Source organism: Scyliorhinus torazame, chromosome 4, assembly GCF_047496885.1.
Source record: "Scyliorhinus torazame isolate Kashiwa2021f chromosome 4, sScyTor2.1, whole genome shotgun sequence".
NCBI lineage: Eukaryota > Metazoa > Chordata > Chondrichthyes > Carcharhiniformes > Scyliorhinidae > Scyliorhinus > Scyliorhinus torazame.
Genome location: NC_092710.1, coordinates 88,717,471 through 88,745,414, shown reverse-complemented (window position 1 = coordinate 88,745,414; position 27,944 = coordinate 88,717,471). Strand labels below are relative to the sequence as shown.

General features: G+C 48.1%; 1 protein-coding gene across 5 annotated transcripts in view; it reads right to left on the bottom strand.

The window, feature by feature from the left end:
* The window catches only part of rims1a (regulating synaptic membrane exocytosis 1a), a 1,446,068-nt gene that overhangs the window by 1,081,192 nt on the left and 336,932 nt on the right, over positions 1-27,944 (bottom strand). For all 5 annotated transcript variants that reach the window (XM_072498344.1, XM_072498345.1, XM_072498346.1 and 2 more), the window contains exon 2: positions 9,321-9,398. In XM_072498344.1, the coding sequence (XP_072354445.1) occupies positions 9,321-9,398 (78 nt within the window). The remainder of the gene's footprint in view (positions 1-9,320; positions 9,399-27,944) is intronic.

Here is a 27,944-nt window from a genome sequence, read left to right as displayed (position 1 = left end):
CACATCCTTCTGGTAGTGTGGCGACCAGAATTGAACACTATACTCCAAGTGTGGCCTAACTAAGGTTCTATACAGCTGCAACATGACTTGCCAATTCTTATACTCAATGCCCCGGCCAATGAAGGCAAGCATGCCGTATGCCTTCTTGACTACCTTAGATGTCTTCAAAGCAAAGTTACACATAATGCACATACACTTTGGAACAGCAGGAAGATCACAGAATCACTGAAAAATACAGTGCAGAAAAGGCCCTTCAGCCCATTGAGTCTGCACCATCACATGAAAGGTACCTGATCTACCAATCCGAGTCCCACTTGCCAGCACTTGGCCCATAGGCTCGAATGTTAAGAGCTGGCAAGTGCTCACCCAGGTACTTTTTAAAGGATGAGAGGCAACCTGCCCCTACCAACCTCCCAGGCAATGCGTTCCGGACCTTCACACCATCTGGGTAGAAATGTTTTTCCTCAAATCCCCCCTAAATCTCCTGCCCCTCACCTTGAATTTGTGTCCCCTCGTAACCAACCCTTCAACTGAGAGGAACAGCTGCTCCCTATCCACCCTGTCCATGCCCCTCATAATCCTGTACACCGTGATCAGGTCACCGCTCAATCTTCTCCGCTCCAGCGAAAACAACCCAAGCCTATGCAACCTCTCTTCGTAACTAACATGTTCCATCCCAGGTAACATCCTGGTGAATCTCCTTTACACCCCCTCCAGTTCCATCATATCCTCTCTATAATGTGACAACCAGAATTGCACACAGTACTCCAGCTGTGGCCTTGCCAATGTTATATATAACTCCAACATGAGTCCTCACTTGTGATAAAGGCAAGTGGACAATATGCCTTTATCACCGTCCTATTAACCTGCCCTTGTGCCTTCAGAGATCTATTTGCAAACACGTCAGGGTTCCTTTGTTCCTCAGGACTTCCCAATGTGGTGCCATTCATTGAATATTTCCTTGTCAAATTGCTTCTTACAAAGTGTAACACCTCACATTTTTAGGATTAAATTCCATCTGCCACTTTTCTGTCCATTTGACCATCCCTTCTGTATCTTCCTGTAACCCAAGTCTCTCAGCCTCACTGTTAACCACCCGGCCAATCTTTGTGTCATCCACAAAGTTACTGATCCTACCCCCCATCATCATAAGTCTCCTGTTAAATGGCGAATAATGGGGGACCCAGCACAGATCTACTCGGCTCTGGCTTCCAGTCACTAAAGCAGCCGTCTGTCATCACCCTCTGTTTCCTACAGCTCAGCCAGCTTTGAATCCACTTTATCAAATTCCCCTGTGTCCTGTGTGCATTTGCTTTCTTTATAAGTCTTCCATGTGGGATGGAAAAGATATTTTGCGAGTGTAGCCATTTGCGTGATTTTAGGAGAGATTTCTGTGTATTTGCTTCTGCTTTGGGTGTCTGCATCACAGACTAACATCCGTATTCCACCAAACTAGTCTAGTTAGCGCTAGTTAAATCAGAGATGAATTGCTGAAACGGTGGACCTGGTCATGAAGAATACAGATGCTGAGCGGCTTTGAACTTGCACTTGAACGGCAATATGGAACTAAGCACTCCACAAACATGCTGTCACTCTGACTGTCGTTAGTGAAGGCCTGTTTAAATACTCTGCGTATGATTTTAAAACAAAAATTTATTATTTTGCGCATCAGGTTTTGGGAACATTTGAGAATCATACTGTATGTGCAGCATGGTAGCACAGTGGTTCACACTGTTGCCCCTATGGGACTGGTTTAGCACAGTGGGCTAAATAACTGGCTTTTAAAGCAGACCAAGGCAGGCCAGCAGCGCGGGTTCAATTCCCGTACCAGCATCCCCGAACAGGCGCCGGAATGTGGCGACTAGGGGCTTTTCACAGTAACTTCATTTGAAGCCTACTTGTGACAATAAGCGATTTTCATTTCATTTTCATTTCATTTCACTGCCAGGGACCCGGGTGCAATTCTAGCCTTGGGTGACTGTCTGTGTGGAGTTTGTACGTTGTCCCCATGTCTGCGTGTGTATCCTCCAGAAGGCGTGAAGGCTAAGTGGATTGGCCATGATAAATTGCCCCTTTAGTGTCCAAAAGGTTAGGTGGGGTCACTGGGTTATGTGGATAGAGCGGGGCGTGGGCCTAGTTACGGTGCTCTTTCCAAGGGTCGGTGCAGACCTGATGGGTTGAATGGCCTCCTGCACTGCAGGGATTCTATGGATCCTATGAATCCATGCTGTGATGGATGTTATTCTCTAATATTGTGGCAATGTTAACTATCTCTCACATACGCATTAGCACATTCTTTTCTCATATCAATCTATTTAGTTTGAAATATGTTGATAATTCTTTATCAAAACACAGTGCTTCATTCTGGAAGTATATGGGTACTTGTATCAGGAGAGAAACCAAAGTTGTTATAATCCGAATGACGGTCACAGGGTCTGTGGCCTCACCTAAATACGATCTCCCCCTCAATGAGGAGTTGGGGCTTAACCGGGAAACCCTGTGGACATAAAAACCCCGACCCAAGTGTGGGTCGGAGTGGGAGACCCTTTGGGGAGTGGGAGTGGCAAGAGTAACTTGTTATTGTGTATCATGTTCCATGTTCAATATCGCTTCCTCGTGGTCGCTCACTGGCGATGAGGATCACGGAGATCTGCCGGAGACGGCACTTTCTCCGAACCTGGCCCACTTCGCAAAGGCCTCAGGAGGCCTCCAGCCAGGCAACAGGTATGGGGCAACAAATAGGAAAATGATAGACATTTGATGCCGATACAGGTGATTGGAACCAGTACATCGAGTGGACGCAGTATATTTTCCATTTGAATGCTATAATTGGGAATGAAAGACAGATGGTTACACTCGTCACGGTGTGCGGTACTGCCACATACAGCATCATAGAGAGCTGAACATACTCAGATGCACCTAATACGTGGTCGTTCACGTAGGTGGTCACATTGGTGGGTGGACATTTTAATCTAAAACCACCTATTATATAAGGCATTTTCGATTTTCACACCGCCACCCAACAAAGGTGACCGATTTTCTGGCCTGCCTGAAAAAGGTAGTTGAATTTTGCATCTTTGGAGCGGCACTGACAGAAACACTAAGCAACAGGTTGGCTTGCGGCATTCGGATCACTGCCACCAAGAAGAGGCTGTTGGCCAAGACCCACAAGGATTTACGGAAGGCTACTGAAAAGCTTTGTTGAGGACAAGTGCAGAGCAAGGGGTGCAAGGAATGGCGATCCTCAGGCTAGGGCGCCCGACAGAGCAGACAACTCCGCCTCCCCGGACCGAAGTTTATGACTCCCACCGCTGGGGGCGCATTTCCCAGGACCCCGACCCTCATCGAGGGAGCCCCGCAGACCACAGACTCTCTTGGTCCGTTTTTTGTTCTACTACAGAACCACGCCAAATTCCACCACTGGGGTGGTGCCATCCAAGCTGCTGATGGGAGTGATGGCGCGCACTTGATTGAGCCCGATACTGGAGGGAAGATCCGCAGTGGGCAGGACTGCTCCAATACGGATTCAGGGAGACATATTGTAGCCATGTAAAATGGCTGCGTTCCGATTAATCTGGCCAAAACCCAGTTTAAAATGGCTAACCCGAAAGACTGCTGGGAAAAGCAGCCAAGAAGACACAAGCAGGCAGCTGCAGACAGGTTTGCAGCTTCAGCTCGGGGAACGTAGCCCAGATCAATACTCAGGGCTATCAACAGCCCATCAACCCAGGTATCCGCAGTTGCATTCAGGACTGTTTACACCTAACCTACTCAGACATCCACAGCTAAATTGCAACATATTAGCAATTGAATACCGGGCCAGACCTGTCGGCACCTGCAGTGGCCGAAACAAAGGCAGGTGAGCGACCACCCCCCGATCGAGGAATCGCCTCACCATTGGACACATCGACCCCAGAGACTGGGGACAGAATCCAATCACTTGGGACTCAGGGTCGAGGGCCGCCCCGGGAGGCGGGAAGCCCCTGGGCCCTATAAAAGTAAAGGTCCAAGTTCAGATCTCTCTCTCTCATCTTCGCCTGCTCGAGACCTTCACAAGACCAGCCACCGTGTATCATAGAATTTACAGTGCAGAAGGAGGCCATTCGGCCCATCGAGTCTGCACCGGCTCTTTGAAAGAGTATCGTAAGTTTGAATCCAGCGATCGCTATCCGGTAGAGACACCTAGCCACCGACCTGTAGCAGCCTTTTGAATCCCGCGGGCCAGATTTGATTGGACAAGCCATTCGTTTCCCTGACCTGGTGGGCTCTTCCTAAGTTAAGTATTGTCCAGTAGTGATAGGTTTGATATATAGAAAGTAGTGTTAGGGTATTAATATTGCTTGTTGTATATAATAAATGACCGTTGTTTTAATCCTTACTAAGCGGTGTGCTGTGTTATTAATCATAACCTGAACTTGAACCACGTGGCGGTATCATAAAGATACCTCGCAACTCATGAGCAAAGGTGACCTGAACAGAGCAAATAGACTAAGGTTAAAAAGAGCAACATAATGCCCATTAAGAGAATTCTCCGCAGGAGATGCAGTCTCTGTTCAAAACTTTGCTTATGGAGGTTTAATGATTCCGGGAATTGTGGTACTGCCGACTGGACCAGCCTCCTACTCAGTATGGGAGCCAAACCAGCACATGAACCACCTCAGCAGCCACAACCAGAAGTTGCTCGATAACTGCCCTGAGATTCCGTGGCAGATAGAGCCACTCGCTCCTGCACTGCTGCCTGTCCCATCACCCGAGACATGGAGATGTGGGATGCCGTCACATCGTACCAGGAGTTTGACATAGAAGCCGAGCCAACCGAGGTGGCAGTCGCTCCGACATATCGGCACCACTCCAATGTTCAGCCCATAAACAATGTTCCGCAATCTATTATACACCTTCAGATCTGGCGCAACAGACCCTCAAATGATAGCTCAGGGGCAAAAAGATTGGCGTCCTTCCTCCTCCGGCCGTCGGGATAGACAACGTGTTTAGGACTTTGGGGGGGGGGGGGGGGTTGTTTTAACCTCAATGGAAGTCACGGTTTCTGGGCCATTAGATTCCCCGTGGCTTCACCTGAATACGATCTCCCCCAATGAGGAGGGTGGGGCTAAACCCTTTACCGGGAATCCCTGTGGACGTAAAAACCCCAATCGAAGTGTGGGTCGACGTGGGAGACCCTTCGGGGATTGGCAAGAGTAACTTGTTATTGTGGATCATGTTCCATGTCCAACATTGCTGGCCTGGATCCTACAGCAGCAAAATTATATTCAATTCCTCTAAAATTGTTTATTTTCAGAACTTAGACTGAAACCATGCTGTAATATTGGACAACATTCCAAAACTAATAACGATCATCACATCAAAGTCATCAATTGAGGACGCAGTAAAAACTCGGTACAATTAAAGGCAACATTTGGCCATTGACTTTTTAACCAACAAGAATTGCATTTCTTTTTTTTCGAATTTAGGGTACCCAATTTTTTTATTTCCAATTCAGGGGCAATTTAGCGTTGGCAATCCACCTAACCTGCACAACTTTGGGTCGTGGGGGTGAAACCCACGCACTCACGGGGAGAATATGCAAAGTCCACATGGACAGTGACCCAGAGCCGGGATTCGAACCCAGGTCCTCAGCGCTGCAGTCCCAGTGCTAACCACTGCGCCATGTGCCGCCCCGAAAAATTGCATTTCTGTAGCACCGTTAATGTTATAAAACATCCCAAGGTGCTTCGGACACTGAGCTACGCAAGCCGATATTGGTGCAGATAGGCCAGAGCATGATTAAAGAGACAGGAAGCGATGTGGAGAGGTGGAGAGGGTTGGGGGAATTCCAAAATAGGATCGGAACAGCTGAAGGCACAGCCACCAATAATGGAATAATTTCAGTCAGCAATGTCAAGAGGCCAGAATTAGAGGAGAATTTGAAATATTCCTCAGTAAGAATGGCGTCAAACACACTATTACCACATCACCCTGCAACAAATAGTGCACGTATGACAAGTTAGTGTTTAAAGGTACCTTAAGCATAAGCTGACATGAATATCGATGTAAGAGAAAAGCAAGACAAAATGAAGATGAGCAGATGCTACACCAGGCATGAAACGTCAATGCTGCTCAGAAGGTCATGGTGAAAATCACTTGAGGTTATAGGGGGAAGTATGTGATTTTGGAGCTGTAGAGGTGGGGTGTATTCACATACTTAGTGAAATTAGAGAAAGACTTGCTTCAAAGAAGAAATCTGACAAAGGGAGAGGCTGAGAAACCTCATTGAGTCCAAATTTCTCCTTGAGCCCAAAGTCCACTGTCAGAGCAAAGGGAGTCACTGCGGCCGTTTGCAGTGGGGGTAAATGGAAAAACCTCACCAGAGTCCAAAAAAGTGATCTGCACCAGTGAGATCTTGCGACTGATCATCCCTGCCGTCTGCCAGTAGAGTTCCCGCCATCTCACCAGGCAATGGCAGGAACTCCATTTAGATACATTTCAATATGACAAGGGGGCTCCCCCACTGTATTATTCTCCCCACTATTTATTGTTATGTTTGATTGGGGAATCCTTTAAAACAGTTCAGTTGCTTTAGTAGTGGTTGCCTCCAGTTCAACGTATGTTAGTCTCTGCATGCCTGGATGAGTGCAGCTCTGACAACACTCAAACAGCTCGGTGCCATCCAGGACAAAACAGCCCACTTGATCCACATCCGCTACCTTACTCCCATCACAGGAAGTAAGGAGGCTCATAAGCCCGCATGCAGTGGTTCCAACCTTGCCACATGCATTGCAGGATCCCCAACTACTTTGATGAAGTCAGGTCAGCTTCTGAAAGCAACATAGTTCATGCCAGCACAAAGGCATGATGAACCATAAGGGATCACAAGACAGGAACCTTTGATAGGTCATAATGTAATCCTGCATAAGTTAAATATGTTTTCAAAGCAGCAATTAATAATCGGGCTTTGTCTGAAAAGGTATGCGGTCATTAAATTGACCAGCATTGTGAAAGTGGAAAATATACATTAGCTTACTGTATCCAATGTATAAAGTGCCCTTCTGTTTTGATCGGTAGGGATATTCAGGTTTGATTGTGTCAATTGCCACCAGTGCTTATTGTTTTCATTGATTCACAGTTTAGACATCTATTCCATTGCTTTAAAGTTTGACTTCAAAGGTTTTAATGTTTTTGGCTCTTGAGGTTTTGTTGGTACAGTTCTGCAATAAAATCCCATTATGAATACCTGACTGTGTTTCAAACGCCACTAATTGATTCAGTGCAGCAGAGATTGTTGAAACAGCCATCAAGGTTGAGTTTGGTTATTTTGACAGTTTTACAACCAGTTAATAGGATAATGGCTTTTTAAATTGCTTTTTGTAAGACAATTTATTTATTTATACAGTTGTATGAACATAATAATTTCCCATGTTATTATTGGGGTCAAGAGTTTGGTGCACAGTCAATATTGGGTGAGTGGAAATGGGAGGGGGTGATGCTGAGGGTGCATTGGGTGAATTGTCATTGGGAGAATGAGAGGGTTAAAGGGTATTAGGGATATGGATGGCTTGGGCCATATGGAGAAAACATGGGGGTGAGGTGGGTGTGGGAACTAGGGTGTAACGAACAAGGTTACATAACATCTACAGAACTGGGTCAATGTCCCAGCGAGCTGAGTTGGGTCTTCTAACCTGGCTACCTTCGATCTGCGCACCTTGGCTTCTGCCTCTGCCTCAGGAGGCAACAGCCCTGACTCCAGCCTGCCCCAAACTCTGCGCGGTGAAAAGACTGTGCGTGCGTGCCACTCAGGATGTGGGATTGCGAAAGCTGGAAATGGCCTGATTTCCAATCCCTGCCCGAAGGGGAAATCCAACCCTTTGTTTTAAAATATTTTAATATATGCACTGAAACAGTTAATCCCAGTTAAGTTATTTGTGTCTGGAATAATGTCATCATATTCACAAAACATATGCTTTATGATGCTTTAATTCTTCAGCTTGACTTTTATCTTTCTCCATTTGTCCACTCCATTTAAACTTTTCTTTACATTATTTGTTGCAGATACAAACTTCAAATATTATTTTCTCCTGTGCCTAAACTATTGAGGGGTGTGGAACAACATCCTAAATTCAGTTCTTGATTCCAAAGCTAATCATGGGCTGGATTCTCCGCACCCCGACACCGAAATTGCAGCCGGCGCCGGGGCGGAGAATCCATTTCCCCGCAGGAATCGGGACCGGTTCCCCGATTCTACGGGCCCCAAAAAGTGGCGTACTTAGAGTACGCCGCGCCACCTAACACCTACCTGGAGCCATTGCTGGAGGCCCGCTCCGCCATTCTCCGCCCCCGACCGGCCAAGTCTCGACGGTGTGATTTAATGTGGTCCTGCCGGTTGGGATACTAGCAGGCGGTTGTGGACTCAGCCCGCAGCCGCCCTGGTCGGTCAGGGTAGGGCACGCGGCTGATTGGAGGGTCTATTTACAGTGTCCAGCTCCGCGGTCCAAATCCACCGTGGCGCATGGCGCGGCTGCTGGAGGCTTCCGCCGTGCGCATGCACAGCCTCCAACCCGAAGTGTGGGAGGTCGTATTTGCAGCAAAAACTGCTTGATTTCTGCTGGGTCCCTGCTAACCCCTAGAAATATGTGGCCCTTTGACGGCAGTTTTTCTGGTGTGAAAGTCCACAGTTTTGACGCCGGCGTGGTGGCTTTGTCCCATAAATGGAGAATCCAGCCCCATGAGGCAGATAATACAGTTGTCCTGTACCTCTCTTTATACTAACCTGATTAAATTTTGACATGATTTCTCCATGCATCTTCACAAATATGGTGCACTGACAATAGATCTCAGGTGGATTCATCAAATTTTGTTTTCCATTTGTTAAGCCTGGTTATTGGACTCCAATCAATCTTCAAGGCTTTCGCCTTATTCAGACCCTGGATATTCATGGATCCACAGCAAGACTCCAACAATAATTGGTCATGGAGAATCACGCAAGACCCATGAAAATATACAACATACTACTGAAGTGGAACAGAATGGATGATTGAACAATCCGTAAATATAGAATAGATCTTCTATCAGATTAACAACACCCAAACAATAACTTCAATGCCAATATATTAATTATTTACACTAATAATTTATCAAAACTAAACAGCTCAAAATTAATGCTTCGATTGAAGACTTACTGTTAAACAAATAGTTAAGTAAATAATCTAATCAGTCAATAGCAGTAATTACATTTCAGTTGTTTGTTTCTAAGTTTCTTATATATTGTTTGTACAATAGTTCAATGAATATAAGTTTGTAAAATGAAGAATGGATAAAACACAACATACTGGTCCAGATCTGGTGAGGAATACATCTTGCTGAGTCTCTTCGACGAGTTTGTTGGCAATTCGTTCCACTGGGGCAAGCTATAAAAGTCATACGTTGTATTATTATATTTGCCCAGGTTATCTCTTGATACAGGATATACTGCATTTGTTGCATCGGGCTAAAGAAAAAGTACCCCTTGTGCTGCCTAGTTTTAATTAAAATATTTAGTTTTTATGCTCAATTTATCACATATTGCTACAAAAGGACATGATTGCTTTCTAGGCTAATAGCTTAATTTCATTTGAGAAAATTAATCTAATGCACTCCAAAATGCAACAAAGAACAATTTTAAAAATACTACATGTAACAGAACACACTGCATGTAGCAAGAAATTTACAACTACATGGGTTTAGGTTTCGTATTATGCAGCACGAGATCTCAGATTCTTCATGAAAATAAAAGAGCTTTGAAGTTTCTGATTTTCAATCAGGATATCCTGGGGTTAAGCGCTCATTTCTTGCTCATGAGTGCCGTACAGACTTCAAATAGCACATGAAACAAACAGATACAACACAAGTCTAAGCAATAGATACACAGACAGTTACGAACTGCTGTACACAAACAATTAAGTGTCAGTTCTACAAAGCATCTATTTTTAAAAAGCATTTAGATAGTTACATGGGTAAGATGGGTATAGAGGGTTATGGGCCAAGTGCGGGCAACTGGGACTAGCTTAATGGTAAAAACTGGGCGGCATGGACTGGTTGGGCCGAAGGGCCTGTTTCCATGCTGTAAACTTCTATGATTCTAAGAAACAAACAAAAAAAAGGATCGTAAACGGCCAATTTATAATTTCAGCTTTATCCAATTTTATCGGAATTCTAATTATCTTTTTTTTTAAATAACTTAAATGAGCAATCTTCAACAATTTTTATTTTGCAGAACTATGAATAACAATGATTGTATTACGGTCACCTTTGAATAAGTGGAGAGTGCTCCCAAATGCAGGAGAAATTGGGGAAATATAAGGAAGGTGCTGAAGTGTTCAGCTGTTACTGCTGACATTACTGCTGGCACCAAAGACCATCAGAAAGCAAAGAGTCAGTTTAAACTCTGCAAAGATATCTTAACCAGTTCATTAAGCACTCAACCTTTTTAGAAGTTTCATTAAAACATACATGAAAAAGTAAAATATTCAGATCAAGTATCAGTATGCAGAGAAACAAGTTTAATCCTCTCCATTTGTGAGGTCACTGGTTCAACAAATATGAGCTTGTTGAAGTGCAAGTTCTTCAAGAAGGTGCTGGAATATTGAATGTAGGATCCAATGGCCATAGAGAGCACAGTAGCTAACCATGTTTGTGTCCACAACCAGCAGCAAGAGCAACTCTTTTCAATAGCACTTAGAGGAGGACAAGGGAAAATCGTAAGTTTAAAGGGAAGATCAGATGGATGGGCTGTGTGGCTTCCCTATCCTGTATTTACATTTTTTGGCAGCATTCAACAGCTTTGCATTTCCTTCTTTGCACTATTCAGTCAGCAGAGATCATGGATTGAAGCTGGGAATCCAGTTAATTTGCTTGGTCACTACCGCACTGGATACTGTATTTACTCAATGTACCAGGGAAAGTGGGAGTCTGTTTATGTCTCGAATGGTGTGACAATGGGGTGCACGTGCTAGGTATAATTAATGCAGCTGATACTAATTGAGTAAAAGGTTAAGGGGCACTTGGGGAGAGCGGGGCACTGTGTTGGAGGGGAAAGTAGTCTGCACTTATGTTACACTGGGTTTTGTGAATAACAGTATGTTGTAAATAGTTTGGCTCCAGATTCTTCCTTTGCCAGATCCAGAGTCAAAAAATTAACATGCTAGCAGAGGATTAACATCAATCTGTTGAAGTTGAATAAGGGATTTCTGTCTCTCTCTTCTGACAAAACTAATGCTCCCAGCAGCCTCTGGTGTGAAATGCCTGAGGCCCAATGCCAATTCTCAAACTTTAATTATCCATTTGTTTCTGAGTAAGAACCAGGAGCGGGATTCTCAGAGCCCGCGTTGGGTCGCAGAATCGCTGGGGAGGGAGCGCGCGAATCCCGCCATGCCGCTCTGACACCGGGCCGTCGATTCTCCGGTCACCGGAGAATCGGCGCCAATCGCGCTGGCGTGGTCGCCGTGGCGCCGGTGGGGGGACGTTGAAATCAGCCCCGGCGGCAATTCTCCACGCTCGATGGGCCAAGTGCCCACCAAGTCCCGCCGGCGTCGTTCGCGTCTGGTCCCACCCAGCGGGACCTTTGCGTTCTGGCTGTGGGGTCCACCCTGGCGGAGGGGGTGGGGGGAGCCAACTCCGGGGGGGAGCTCCACACTGGCCAGGCCCACGATCGGGGGCAGCTGATCGGCGGGGGTGCTCATTCCGGGGGGGGCCTACGTTCCTCCGCTCTGGGCCCCTGTAGGGCTCCGCCACGTTGCCCAGGGGCCGGTGCGGAGATGGCCGTGGTGCGCATTCGCGGACCCACACCAGCCGTGGCTTTTGGTTCCGGAGCAGTGCACAGCACTCCACTGCCGTGTTAGTCCCGGAGGAAGGAGAGAATGACTGGGCCTGGAGGCCTATTGACGCCAGCGTCTCTCGCACCAATTTTGACGCTGGCGTCAACATTTGCCCGGGATTTCGGAGAATCCCAGCCCATATGAGCAGTGGAACAATTGGGTGGAAATGTGGACTCGAGTTACGTCGTTATTCAAGAGGGAGCAAGGTATGACTTTGGCTTTGTGGAAAACCTAACATTAGAGGGAAAGTATTTTTTGTCATTTGGTAACACAGAACTGGAGTATTGCTGAAAAAAAGAGACACATCGAAGCTTTTCATCTTGCACTCATCAAGCCACTTCACAAGAAAACCAGTATAAGGAGAAAAACAACAATTGATACTGTACGAGAAGAGAAGGCTGATTGGTTTGCAAGTGGATTCTGATTGTTCAAAGTGTTGCCATGGAGAATGCACCTGGTAATGGTGACTGACAGATAACTGCCAAGCATCGTTTGAAAATTTAAACCAGGCAGCTTAGAATTCCATAGAATTCCTACAGAGACCGTTCAGCCCATCGACTCTGCACCAACCCTCTGAAAGAACACCCAACCTAGGCCCACTCCCCCACGCTAGTCCCATAACCCCACCTAACATTCACATCCCTGGACACTAAGGGGAAATCTTATCATGGCCAATCCACCTAATCTGCACATTTTTGGGCATTTGACCCTGATTGGTCAAGACATTGCCCTGGCGAATGAATCAGTGCCTGTCAATTATTTTGTTTGGCTGAAACCGGTTTTCTGTCTGCAAAGAACGGGGCCTTATGTATTAATATTAATATACTGGTTAATATTATTAGGTTTGGGGATGATAATACACTAAAGTCTTGAAAAAGAATTGTCAACCTGTGCAAAATAGGTGGAATAAGTCTCTTCATTAGCTCTGATCTGGTCTTCAGTGTGATACCCCTCAATGAAAAGCACAGATGAAACTAGATAATGGAAAACGACAAAGCATTTACAGGACAGCTGTGGATTTACAATTCTCTTGATCAAGGCTTTACTGCATACGATTGAGGAAACGGATGTTCCTCGTTGAGATGTCCAGACAGAATTGTTGGCATCAGGGAATTAAACTCCAGCTGACCGGAAAATAACTATTTGGAAATGACAGATAATTCACACACCCTTTGTCACAGAAATTAAAAGTTGTGATAGGGGACACTGGAGTAGTCGATAGGGAATATGAAACCTTTACTGAGCAAGTTACATCTCAATATAACATTTGTGACAAAAAGATTTGCCAGTGTCTATGGACCTAAAGGTATGGGATAAGGATAAAGGATTTTATTTATTTTTAAAATAATTTTATTGGAGTATTTGCAAGTTTTTATAATAATAACAATAACAGCGACATAAACATGGTACAATATGCATTTCCACCTCCATCACAATCTTCACACACCCCAACCAGAAAACAACAGTCCGCCCCCCCCCCCCTCCCCCTTTTGGAATTCTGCTTCTGCTGACATTTTAATTTTCCCTGAGAAAGTCAATGAACGGCTGCCACCTCCGGGTGAACCCTGACATTGACCCTCTTAAGGCGAACTTTATTTTCTCGAGACTGAGAATCCCAGCCATGTCACTAACCCAGGTCTCTACACTCGGGAGCTTCGAGTCCCTCCACATTAACAAGATCCGTCTCTGGGCTACCAGGGAGGCAAAGGCCAAGACGTCGGCCTCTTTCACCCTCTGCACTCCCGGCTCTTCCAACATTCCAAAGATCGTTACCTCCGGACCCGGCACCACCCGTGTTTTGAGTATCGTGGATATTGCCTGAGCGAACCCTGCCAAAACCCTCTGAGCTTCAGGCATGCCCAAAACATGTGGACATGATTTGGTGGGCTTCCCGCGCACCTCGTACACCTATCCTCACCCCCGAAAAACTTGCTCATCCGGGCCACCGTCATGTGTGCCCGGTGCACTACCTTGAATTGTATCAGGCTAAGCCTGGCACATGATGAGGAGGTATTAACCCTGAAAGTCCTTTTTGGCGTCGCTTGAATGCGGATCCAGCGGCAGGCAATCCGGTTTGATACGGAGGTCCATCTTTTGAAAATCTTAGAGCAATAAAGTCATGCACGATCAATTGGACAAAGATTTGAGTTGGGTACAACTGAGGCTTTATTGCTCTAGGATGTGTGGCCTCCCGTAGCAGCTGGCGAAATGGCTGCAGCATGAAGGACACACATTTTTATACTTCGCCTACTGGGCGGATCCAGCAGGCAGGCATTACCAACGTACCTGTAGTACAGGTCCTACCATTACCTAATAGAGGTGCAACAGTGGTTTACCACAATCCCCTCCACCCCAGCCAGGGGTTCCGACACATATAATTTGCTGTAAAAGTCCTTAAACACCTCATTCACCCCCACTGGGTCCAGGACCGTATTCCCACCTCTACTCTTTACTCTCCTTATCTCCCTGGCCGCCTCCCTTTTTCTGAGCTGGTGCGCTAACATTCATAGCCTTTTCCCATATACTCAGAAATCACCCCCCTTGCCTTCCTCAGCTGTTCCACCGCTTTCCCTGTAGTTAACAGCCCAAACTCCGCCTGCAACCTCCGCCACTCCCTCAGTAGCCCCGCGACCGGGGCCTCCGAGTATCTCCTGTCCACCTGGAATATCTCCTTGATGTACCATCAATGACGACAGATGAGAGTCGGAAGAGTAAACTGTGGCTTTAATCAGCTAAAAGATACCTACTGGCAGCCGGTCCCAGAATGAGGGCAGGGCTGGAGGTTAGCTTTATACTTGAGCCGGAGGGGCGGAGCCAGCAGGGACAAACCCAGACATGTAACAAACAGTAAGAACAGTAAGTAAAATAAGTAAGAACAGTATGTACAATATAACATAGTGGTTCACCACACTCCTCAACTAACCTGTCCCTCTCAGCCCGTTCCGCCTTTTCTCTATGGGCCCGTATCAAGATTAATTCCCCTCTGACCACTGCCTTAAAAGCTTCCCAAACCGTTGCTGCAGAGACCTCCCCGTATCATTTGTTTCGGACTTGTTCATCCGCCCACAGATTGTTTCATCCGCTAACAACCCCACATCCACCCTCCATAGCGGGCATTGTCCTCTCTCCAAACTAACCCGTAGATCCACCCAATGTGGGGCATGATCCGACACTGCGATTGTCGAGTACTCAGTATCCACCACCCCCGGTATTAGCGCCCTGCTCAGAACAAAAAAGTCAATGCAAGAGTATACCTGGTGGACATGGGAGAAGAAAGAAAACTCCTTCGCCCTTGGCCGTGCAAACCTCCATGGGTCTACTCCCCCATCTGTTCTATAAACGCCTTCAAATCCTTTGCCGCGGCTGGCATCCTCCCTGTCCTGGATTTTGACCGGTCCAATTCCGGAACAATGACTGTATTAAAATTTCCCCCCATGATCAAGTTATGTGACTCAAAATCTGGGATCTTACCTAACACCCGCCTCATAAATTCCACATTGTCCCAATTCGGAGCATATATGTTCACGGGTACCATCCGCACCCACTCCAGCTTCCCACTCACCATTATGTACCTACCCCCCTTGTCTGACATGGTTCTTCCTGCCTCGAATGCCACTCGTTTGTTGATTAATATCGCTACCCCGCTGGTCTTTGAGTCCAGCCCTGAGTGGAATACTTGGCCAACCCACCCCATCCTCAATCTCGTCTGGTCTGTAACCTTTAGGTGTGTCTCTTGTAACATTGCCACGTCCGCCTTCAGCCCCCTCAAATGCGCAAACATGCGAGCACTCTTGACCGGCCCATTCAACCCTCTCACATTCCATGTAATCAGCCTGGTCGGGGGGGCTACCCACCCCCCCTGCCGACTAGCCATCACCCTTTTTAGGCCAGCCTCCAGTTTTAACATAAATGAGACAACTAAAAAAAATGCCTCTTAACCCATTACTTAACATTGTAAATGCCAGCATGTTGATCATGCCCCCCCACTTCTCACATATTTATTCTCCCACACAATATCCATCCGATGGAACCGGCCCATTTGCGGTGAATCCCTCCCCTCCCACCCATGCCTCCCAAGAGAACACCATGGAGGAGAGCTCCGAGTATGCCACCATAATAGTCACAGCAAAACTATCAACTCCACCTCCACAAGCGCAGAGACACACTTGTTGGGCGACAGTATGGTCAGGCTTCTGGGGCACTTTCTGGTCAGCATCACACTGTTGCTGATGCATATCAGGTGGAGGTGGAACGCCAAGGGGCGACAGCAGTCCGAGTTCTGCTGGGTCCCAGAACACAGCTGGGTCCCAGTCAGATGCTGTGCCTCTGGACCAGGCTATTCCAGAGCTAATGGGGTGGGGCCATGGTATTTAGAGGGGGATTGTCAGCGACACTCCAGCAGGTCCCAAAGGCTGCTTTGGAGATAGCGCCGGCAATTGCGTGGCACCAAGGTCAACCCTGCGAGGGGGGAGACTGCAGTGCACGAGCCTGGGGCACGATGTCAGCACCACGAGTGGTGGTGTCCAATGCATTGCCCAGTCAGTGATGGCCAAGACTGAGAGTCTCGGCAGCATGCCCCCAGTCGCAGGAGTGTCCCTGACATAGGTGGACCTTTCCGAGGCACTGCAGAGCATGCACCAGTCAGAGGTGGGCATTGCCATGGCGCTGCAGAGCATGTACCAATCACTGGGGGATGTGTCCCAGTTTCAGGTCGACTTGGCTGGGACACGGTGAAGCATGCCCTAGTCTCAGGTGGGCATCGCTGAGGCACTCAGGAGCATGTCTAAGTCACTAAGAACCATATCCCAGATGCAAGTGGGCATTGCTGAGGCGCTCCAGAGCATGTCCCAGTCACTGAGGATCATGTCCCAGATGCAAGTGGACATTGGCGAAGTGCTGCAGAGTGTGGCCCGGTCACAGAGGGACATCACTGAGGCCGTCGACACCATGGTGCAGGCATTGGGAAGCCGCCAGGGCTGGCAGAGCCAGATGGCAAAGAGCTCAGTCAGCTGCCCCTCTGTCCCGAGCACTGCCTCCCTCCCCCCGGGGCCCTATGGTTCTGACCAAGGCCATACCCCCTCTCCTCTCCAGAGCTTTGCGTGAGCAACTCCAGTGCCTCCGGGATGATTGCACAACTTCGAAGATGGCTACTCATCTCCTCGGATCCCCACAGCAGCTACTCCACCAGCATCGCATTTTTAAAATGAGTTAGATAGGGGTCGTTTCCGTTAGTGGGATGGAGATTTGCTTTAATTGGTGGTTATTGGTTTCTTGCCATGTGGGATCCTGATTTCGCCAACGGGAGCGAGCCAGTTTGATCGCAAACCATTCGCCACCCCGCACGGTTCCCGATTTTGGGCTCTCACGCGATCTAATACTCTCATCGCGCATCAAAGCCGGTAGATCACGCACAGAGTACAAGCGAAAGCTAGCTATAAATTTAAAAACAGATGGCAAGAGTTTCTATGGGTATTTAAAAATGAAAAGATTAATTTGAATGTTGGTTCTCCCGAGAGTGACAATGGGGAGTTAATAGTAGATAATAAGGAAATGATGAATAAATTAACAAATGTTTTGCTTCCCTCTTCAATATAGAGGATACAAGAAACATTCTAGTAATGGGCGGAATGGTAGCACAGTGGTTAGCAGTGTTGGTTCACAGCGCCAAGGATCCAGGTTCGATTCCCGTCTTGGGCCACTGTCTGTGCGAAGTCTGCACATCCTCCCCATATCTGCGTTGGTTTCCTCCGGGTGCTCCAGTTTCCTCCCACATGTCCCGAAAGACGTACTTGCTGGTGAATTGGACATTCTGAATTCTCCCTCTGTGACCCGAACATGCACAGGAGATTGGCAACTAGGTGCTTTTCATAGTAACCTCATTGCAGTGTTAATGTAAGCCTACTTGTGACAATAATAAAGATTATTATTACAATTGGCGGTATAGCAAGGAGGAAGCTCTTAGGTTAGAGGACATAGAAACATAGGAAACAGGAGCAGGAGGAGGCCATTCATTGTGATCATGGCTGATCATCCAACTTAATAGCCTAATCACACTTTTCCCACATATCCTTCGATTCCCTTTTCCCAAAGTGCTATAGTCCTAAGGACAGTATAGACGGTTGGCCAGATGGGTAATGAATGGAATTTAACCTTGAAAAGTGTGAGGTGATGCACTTTGGGAAAACTAACAAGGCAAGGGAATACACAATGACAATAGGATGCTGGAAGTACAGAGGACCAGAGGGACCTTGGGCGGTGTGCCCATTGGTTCCAGAAGGCAGCAGAACAGGTCATGAAGAAGGGGCATGTGGAATGCTTGCCTTTATTAACCGAGGCATAGAATAAAAGAGCAGGGTGGTTATGATGGAGCTGCATAAAATACCAGTTAGGCCTCAGCTAGATTACTGTGTGCAGTTCTGGTCGCCACACTATGGGAAGGATGTGATTGCAATAGAGAAGGTGCAGAGGGGACTCACCAGGATGTTGCCTGAGCTGGGGAGTTTCAGCTATCAAGAGAGCCTGCTTAAGCTGGGGTTGTTTTCCTTAGAGCAGAGAAGGCTAAGGGGAGGCCTGTGTGAGGTATGCAGAATTATGAGGGACATAGGGAGACGAGAAGGAACTTTTCCCCTTAGGAGAAGGGTCAATCACTGGTGCATAGATTTAAGATAAGGGGCAAGAGATTTTATAGAACATAGAACATAGAACAATACAGCGCAGTACAGGCCCTTCAGCCCACGATGTTGCACCGAAACAAAAGCCATCTAACCTACACTATGCCATTATCATCCATATGTTTATCCAATAAACTTTTAAATGCCCTCAATGTTGGCGAGTTCACTACTGTAGCAGGTAGGGCATTCCACGGCCTCACTACTCTTTGCGTAAAGAACCTACCTCTGACCTCTGTCCTATATCTATTACCCCTCAGTTTAAAGTTATGTCCCCTCGTGCCAGCCATATCCATCCGCGGGAGAAGGCTCTCACTGTCCACTCTATCCAACCCCCTGATCATTTTGTATGCCTCTATTAAGTCTCCTCTTAACCTTCTTCTCTCCAACGAAAACAACCTCAAGTCCATCAGCCTTTCCTCATAAGATTTTCCCTCCATACCAGGCAACATCCTGGTAAATCTCCTCTGCACCCGCTCCAAAGCCGCCACATCCTTCCTATAATGCGGTGACCAGAACTGTACGCAATACTCCAAATGCGGCCGGACCAGAGTTCTGTACAGCTGCAACATGACCTCCCGACTCCGGAACTCAATCCCTCTACCAATAAAGGCCAACACTCCATAGGCCTTCTTCACAACCCTATCAACCTGGGTGGCAACTTTCAGGGATCTATGTACATGGACACCTAGATCCCTCTGCTCATCCATACTTTCAAGAACTTTACCATTAGCCAAATATTCCGCATTCCTGTTATTCCTTCCAAAGTGAATCACCTCACACTTCTCTACATTAAACTCCATTTGCCACCTCTCAGCCCAGCTCTGCAGCTTATCTATGTCCCTCTGTAACCTGCTACATCCTTCCACACTATCGACAACACCACCGACTTTAGTATCGTCTGCAAATTTACTCACCCACCCTTCTGCGCCTTCCTCTAGGTCATTGATAAAAATGACAAACAGCAATGGCCCCAGAACAGATCCTTGTGGTACTCCACTTGTGACTGTACTCCATTCTGAACATTTCCCATCAACCACCACCCTCTGTCTTCTTTCAGCTAGCCAATTTCTGATCCACATCCCTAAACCACCCTCAATCCCCAGCCTCCGTATTTTTTGCAATAGCCTACCGTGGGGAACCTTATCAAGCGCTTTGCTGAAATCCATATACACCACATCAACTGCTCTACCCTCGTCTACCTGTTCAGTCACCTTCTCAAAGAACTCAATAAGGTTTGTGAGGCATGACCTACCATTCACAAAGCCATGCTGACTATCCCTGATCATATTATTCCTATCTAGATGATTATAAATCTTGTCTCTTATACTACAGACGTGAGGCTCACCGGTCTATAGTTGCCGGGGTTGTCTCTGCTCCCCTTTTTGAACAAAGGGACCACATTTGCTGTCCTCCAGTCCTCTGGCACTATTCCTGTAGCCAATGATGACATAAAAATCAAAGCCACAGGTCCAGCAATCTCTTCCCTGGCCTCCCAGAGAATCCTAGGATAAATCCCATCAGGTCCCGGGGACTTATCTATTTTCAGCCTGTCCAGAATTGCCAACACCTCTTCCCTACGTACCTCAATGCCATCTATTCTATTAGCCTGGGGCTCAGCATTCTCCTCCACAACATTATCTTTTTCCTGAGTGAATACTGACGAAAAATATTCATTTAGTATCTCGCCTATCTCTTCAGACTCCACACACAATTTCCCATCCCTGTCCTTGACTGGTCCTACTCTTTCCCTAGTCATTCGCTTATTCCTGACATACCTATAGAAAGCTTTTGGGTTTTCCTTGATCCTTCCTGCCAAATACTTCTCATGTCCCCTCCTTGCTCGTCTTAGCTCTCTCTTTAGATCCTTCCTCGCTACCTTGTAACTATCCATCGCCCCAACCGAAACTTCACACTTCATCTTCACATAGGCCTCCTTCTTCCTCTTAACAAGAGATTCCACTTCCTTGGTAAACCACGGTTCCCTCGCTCGACGCCTTCCTCCCTGTCTGACCGGTACATACTTATCAAGAACACGCAGTAGCTGATCCTTGAACAAGCCCCACTTATCCAGTGTGCCCAACACTTGCAGCCTACCTCGCCACCTTATCCCCCCCAAGTCACGTCTAATGGCATCATAATTGCCCTTCCCCCAGCTATAACTCTTGCCCTGCGGTGTATACTTATCCCTTTCCATCATTAACGTAAACGTCACCGAATTGTGGTCACTGTCCCCAAAGTGCTCTCCTACCTCCAAATCCAACACCTGGCCTGGTTCATTACCCAAAACCAAATCCAACGTGGCCTCGCCTCTTGTTGGCCTGTCAACATATTGTTTCAGGAAACCCTCCTGCACACACTGTACAAAAAATGACCCATCTATTGTACTCGAACTATATCTTTTCCAGTCAATTTTGAGGGGGTTGAGGAAAAATTCTTTTCACTCAGAGGGTGAAGGTAATCTGGAGCTCACTGCCTGAAAGTGTGGTAGGTGGGGAAAGCCTCACAACATTTAAGAAGCATTAAGACGAGCACCTGAAATGCCATCGCATTCAAGGCTATGGACCAAGTGCTGGAAATAGGATTAGTTGCTTGATGGCTAGAAGGTCCAAACAGATTGCAAACTCATAAATGTAACATCTCTATTCAAGAAAAGAGGGAGACAGAAAGCAGGAAACTCTAGACAAGTTAGTCCAAGCATGTCTTGGGAAAATGCTGGAATCGATTAATGAGGAGTTAATAGCAAGTCATTTGGAAAATCACAATACAATCAGGCAGAATCAACAAGGAAAATCATGTTTGACTAATTTATTAGAGTTCTTTAAAGAAGTAACAAGCAGGGTGGGTAAAGGGAAACCTGGAGTTGTGGGGCTGGATTCTTCGATTTGAAGACTGTGCTGACGCCAGCATGAGAACGTTTTACGCCTGGAAAAACGGCACAAAAGCTGCACCGATCCTCCATCTGGTGGGGGCTAGCAGCGTAAAGCCCCCGGCTTTACCTATGGATAGAGTATTGCCGGGACCGTGGGCGCACATGCACACGGCGGCCAGCAGAGGCCGCGCCGTGCAACATGGAGCCGGCCGCGCTCTGACCCGGCCTGACAATAACTGCCCCCCTGTAACCAGGCTCACCACCCCTGGAACACCCACCACCAGAGCCCCAGCCCCCGCCAAACCCCCCCTGCCCCTGGGATGGCTACCCCCCCCCCTCCCCGACTGTGGCGGTGCTGGACTCAGTCCGCAGCCGCCATGCCGGGTTCACGAAAATAAAAAGGACAAGTGTTCCACGCTATTGGGAACTCAGCCCATTGGGGGCGGAGCACCGGAGGAGGGGCTCAGGTGACACCCTGAGGCTGTTCTAATGGCGTGCATCATACTCGAGGGGGCGGAGCATTGTAAAAGCGGCGCCGCCCCCGATTTCAGTGCAAACGGTGATTCTCCGGCCAACCACCGAACGTGATTTCAGCGGCGGCGACTGGAGAATCCCGCCCATGGGATATTTGGATTACCAAAAGCTATTTGACAAGGTGCTACGTCAAAGGTTACTACACAAAATATGAGCTCATGGTGCAGGCAGTAACACATAAGCACGGATGGATAATTTTCAGGTTGGTAAACTATCGCTAGTGGAGTGCCGCCGGGATCAGAGCTGGGCCTCAACTATTTACAATTCAAATCAATGACAATGAAAGGACCAAATATATGGTCACTAAATTTGCTGATGACACAAAGATAGGTAGAAAAGTAAGTTGTTAAGGGGACAGACAGTTGTTAAGGAGATCTATAGAGGGATGTGAAGTATAATGTGAACTTGCCCACATTGACAGGAAGAAGAGAAAAGCAGCATATTATTTGAATGGGGAGAGATGGCAAAAATCTATGGGACGAGGGATCTGGGTGTTCTGGTCCATGACTCACAAAAGGCTGAGATGCTGGTACCAGGTGATTAGAAGGCAGATAGAAAGCAGCATTTATTGCAAGGGAAATAAAGTCTAAAAGTAGGAAAGTGTTGCTGCAATTGGACAGGGCCTCAGTATGACCGTGGGCGGAATTTTCGCCCCCCCCCCCCCCCCCCCCCCCCCGCCGGCTCGGAGAATCGGCGCAGTGCCGCGCGAATCATGCCACGCCGCCGGGACAGGTGCCATCGGCGCCGGCGTGGTCGGTGCGGCGCCGGTTGGGGTATGCGCGGACACTCCAGGCCGGCCGGCGCGCCGATTCTCCGGCCCGGATGGGCTGAGCGGCCGTCAACAAAAAGCCAAGTCCTGCCGGCGCCGTTCTAACATCCTCTGAGCCGGCGGAACCTCGCCGTTGAAGGGTTCGGGGGCGGCCTGTGGGGGGTGGGGGGCCAAATGGTGCAGGGCTACAGGAGCCGGCACGGGGAAGAAGGCCACTGCGCATGCGCTAGTTGGCGCCGGCCCAACTGCGCATGCGTGGTCCCCGCGGCGCCGGGTCCAGGCTAGGATCGGCAGCTGGAGAGGCCCAGTCTGCTCCAGTGCTGAGCTACTCCACTGTGGCCCGGAGAATCGGGTCTCGGAACGGCCGCCGATGCCGGAGTAAAACACTCCTGTTTTTATGCCGGCGTTGGCACTGAGCTGCCCAATGGGAGAATCACACCCATTTCTGGAGCACCGTGTACAGTTTTGGTCTCGTTACTTAAAGGATATAATTTCACTAGAAGCAGTTTAGAGAAGATAAATTTGACTGATTCCAAAGGATGAGGGGATTATCCATGAGGAAAGATCGAACAGGTTGGGCCCATGACCATTGGAATTTAAAAGAATGAGTGGTGATCCCACTGAAACATATAGGATCCATATAGGTTTAAACTAGTATGGCAGGGGGGTGGGCACCGGAGCAATAGGTCAGAAGGTGAGAGCATTGAGGGAGAACTAGGGAATAGGGACAGTGGGGCTCTGAGGAAGAGCAGACAGGGAGATGTTGCTGAACACACCGGGTCTGGTGGCCTGAAGTGCATATGTTTTAATGCAAGAAGTATAACGGGTAAGGCAGATGAACTTAGAGCTTGGATTAGTACTTGGAACTATGATGTTGTTGCCATTACAGAGACCTGGTTGAGGGAAGGGCAGTATTGGCAGCTAAACGTTCCAGGATTTAGATGTTTCAGGCGGGATAGAGGGGGATGTAAAAGGGGTGGCGGAGTTGCGCTACTGGTTAGAGAGAATATCACAGCTGTACTACGGGAGGACACCTCAGAGGGCAGTGAGGCTATATGGGTAGAGATCAGGAATAAGAAGGGTGCAGTCACAATGTTGGGGGTTTACTACAGGCCTCCCAACAGCCAGCGGGAGATAGAGGAGCAGATAGGTAGACAGATTTTGGAAAAGAGTATAAATAACAGGGTTGTTGTGATGGGAGACTTCAACTTCCCCAATATTGGCTGGGACTCACTTAGTGCCAGGGGCTTAGACGGGGCAGAGTTTGTAAGGAGCATCCAGGAGGGCTTCTTAAAACAATATGTAGACAGTCCAACTAGGGAAGGTGCTGTATTGGACCTAGTATTGGGGAATGAGCCTGGCCAGGTGGTAGATGTTTCAGTAGGGGAGCATTTCGGGAACAAAGACCACAATTCAGTAAGTTTTAAAGTGCTGGTGGACAAGGATAAGAGTGGTCCTAGGGTGAATGTGCTAAATTGGGGGAAGGCTAATTTTAACAACATTAGGCGGGAACTGAAGAACCTAGATTGGGGGCGGATGTTTGAGGGCAAATCAACATCTGACATGTGGGAGGCTTTCAAGTGTCAGTTGAAAGGAATTCAGGACCGGCATGTTCCTGTGAGGAAGAAGGATAAATACGGCAAATTTCGGGAACCTTGGATAACGAGAGATACTGTAGTCCTCGTCAAAAAGAAAAAGGAGGCATTTGTCAGGGCTAAAAGGCTGGGAACAGACGAAGCCTGTGTGGAATATAAGGAAAGTAGGAAGGAGTCAGGAGGGCTAGAAGGTGTCACGAAAAGTCATTGGTAAATATGGTTAAGGAAAATCCCAAGGCTTTTTACATGTACATAAAAAGCAAGAGGGTAGCCAGGGAAAGGGTTGGCCCACTGAAGGATAGGCAAGGGAATCTGTGTGTGGAGCCAGAGGAAATGGGCGAGATACTAAATGAATACTTTGCATCAGTATTCACCAAAGTGAAGGAATTGGTGGATGCTGAGTCTGGAGAAGGGTGTGTAGATAGCCTGGGTCACATTGAGATCCAAAAAGACGAGGTGTTGGGCGTCTTGAAAAATATTAAGGTAGATAAGTCCCCAGAGCCTGATGGGATCTACCCCAGAATACTGAAGGAGGCTGGAGAGGAAATTGCTGAGGCTTTGACAGAAATCTTTGGATCCTCACTGTCTTCAGGTGATATCCCGGAGGACTGGAGTTTTTCCGAAGAGGTCACAAAGATGATTGATGCAGGTAGGGTAGTGGATGTTGTCTATATGGACTTCAGTAAGGCCTTTGACAAGGTCCCTCATGGTAGACTGGTACAAAGGTGAAGTCACACGGGATCAGAGGTGAGCTGGCAAGATGGATACAGAACTGGCTAGGTCATAGAAGGCAGAGAGTAGCAATGGAAGGATGCTTTTCTAATTGGAGGGCTGTGACTAGTGGTGTTCCACAGGGATCAGTGCTGGGACCTTTGCTGTTCGTAGTATATGTAAATGATTTGAAGGAAAATGTGACTGGTCTGAGTGGTAAGTTTGCGGACGACACAAAGGTTGGTGGAATTGCAGTTAGCGATGAGGACTGTCAGAGGATACAGCAAGATTTAGATTGTTTGGAGACTTGGGCGGAGAGATGGCAGATGGAGTTTAATCCGGACAAATGTGAGGTAATGCATTTTGAAAGGTCTAATGCAGGTAGGGGATAGACAGTGAATGGTAGAACCCTCGAGAGTATTGAAAGTCAGAGAGATCTAGGAGTACAGGTCCACAGGTCACTGAAAGGGGCAACACAGGTGGAGAAGGTAGTCATGAAGGCATAAGGCATGCTTGCCTTCATTGGCCGGGGCACTGAGTATAAGAGTTGGCAAGTCATGTTGCAGCTGTAGAGAACCTTAGTTAGGCCACACTTGGAGTATGGTGTTCAATTCTGGCCGCCACACTACCAGAAGGATGTGGAGGCTTTAGAGAGGGTGCAGAAGAGATTTACCAGGATGTTGCCTGGTATGGAGGGCATCAGCTATGAGGAGCGGTTGAATAAACTCTCACTGGATAAACTTCTCACTGGAACGACGGAGGTTGAGGGGCGACCTGATAGAGGTCTACAAAATTATGAGGGGCATAGACAGAGTGGATAGTCAGAGGCTTTTCCCCAGGGTAGAGGGGTCAATTACTAGGGGGCTTAGGTTTAAGGTGCGAGGGGCAAGGTTTAGAGTAGATGTACGAGGCAAAGTTTTTACACAGAGGGTAGTGGGTGCCTGGAACTCGCTGCCGGAGGTGATGGTGGAAGCAGGGACGATAGTGACAGTGAAGGGGCATCTTGACAAGTACATGAATAGGATGGGAATAGAGGGATATGGCCAGGAAGTGTAGAAAATTGTAGTTTAGTCGGTCAGCATGGTCGGCACGGGCTTGGAGGGCCGAAGGGCCTGTTCCTGTGCTGTACATTTCTTTGTTCTTTGTTGCATCCTGAGGGGTCTTGACAAGATGGATCCCGAGTGGATGTTTCTCCTTGTGTGAGAGAATAGAACTAGGGGACACAGTTTAAAAGTTAAGTGTCTCCCATTTAAGGGGTGGGATTCTCTGATCCTGAGGCTGTGTTGACGCCGTTGTAAACATGCCCTCAGGAGCAGCGATTCTGACCTCTACAGGGGGCCAGCGCAGCGTTGGAGCGGCCAGTGCAGCGTTGGAGCGACCCACGCTGCTCCAGCTGCCGATGCCGCCGTCAAATGGGCGCCGTGGGTCTGCGCATGCGCAGTGCAACCGGCGCCAATGCACGCACACGCAGTGGCTCCCTTCACTGCGCTGGCCCCGGCGCAACATGGCGTAGGGCTACAGGGGCCGGCACTGAACAACAGAGGCCCCCAGCCCCCAATGCCGCTGGCGATCGGTGGGCCCCGATCGTTGACCAGGCCACAGCGGAAGCCCCCCGGGGTCAGACCCCTTCCCCCCCACAAGGCTGTTCCCGGATGCATGCACGCCGAAGTCCCGCCGGATAAGACCACACGTGGACAGTGCCAGCGGGACTCGGATTTTCTGTGCGGCCGCTCGGCCGATCCCGGGCGGAGAATCGCCGGGGGGAGTCACGTAGAGCCGCCCCCAGCCGGTGCCACGCCAGCGCCAATGGCAGCGATTCTCCAGACTTCAGGGAGAATCAGAGGACCGACGTCACGCGATTCGCGCCCAGTCCAGCGATTCTCCGGCCTGGCGTGGGCTGAGAGAATCCCGCTCAAGGGCATTTTCTTTTCTCTCAGGTAGTCGTTAGTCTGGAATTCTCTTACCCAGAGAGCAGTGGAGATTAGGTTAAAGTTAAGGCCAAAATCAGATCAGCCATGACCTTACTGACTGATGAAGCAGGCTCGAGGGACCGAATAGCCCTCTCTAGCTCCTAAACTTGTATTTTTGTATGACCACACACAAATCTCCATCTAAATGATAAGCAGAAACTAAAAGCTGTGTTTCCAATTGCACAGCCAAAAATAAAAATTAAATCAGTTTTTTACTAAAGAAAATACTCTCAATAACAGGAGGCTCTTAGACATATCTCCATAGAGAACATAGCAACGATCCCTCTAAATTTTCTTTGTTGCATTATGGTATTTTTTTCAATGTGCGGTTCCTTAATTTTATTGTGTGGCCACGATGCACAGTGTCTGGCTCACACGTCAGCAAGCCTATTCCCTTCATTTTACTGTGCAGTGCGCAGCTTAGAAACCGGTGCACAAGCAATGGAGAATCCATGGAATTCTGATAGTGCAGAAAGAGGCCATTCGGGCCATCGAGTCTGCACCGACCCTCTGAAAGAGCACCCTACCTTGGCCAGCGTTCCCACCTTATCCCCATAACCCCACCTGACCTTTTTGGACACTAAGGGGGCAAGTTATCATGGCCAAACCACCTAACCTGCACATCTTTGGACTGTGGGAGGAAACCGGAGCACCCGGAGGAAACCCACGCAGACACGGGGAGAGCGTGCAAACTCCACACAGTCACCTGAGGCAGGAATTGAACCCGGGTCCCTGACACTGTGAGGCAGCATTACTTGCCACCGTGCTGCCCACGTGTATGAAAGGCAATTGTGCCAGCCTATTCAATGCTGACTGTATTTTCTTGGGCTCGACTCTTGAAATGATTCTGTGTTTTCTCAAGTAGGTTTTTTTAAAAGTTCATTCACGGGATGTGGGCACAGTGGTTAGACCATGATTTATTGCCCATCCCTAATTGCCCGAGGTGTGGTGAGTTGCCTTCTTGAACTGCTGCAGTCTGTGT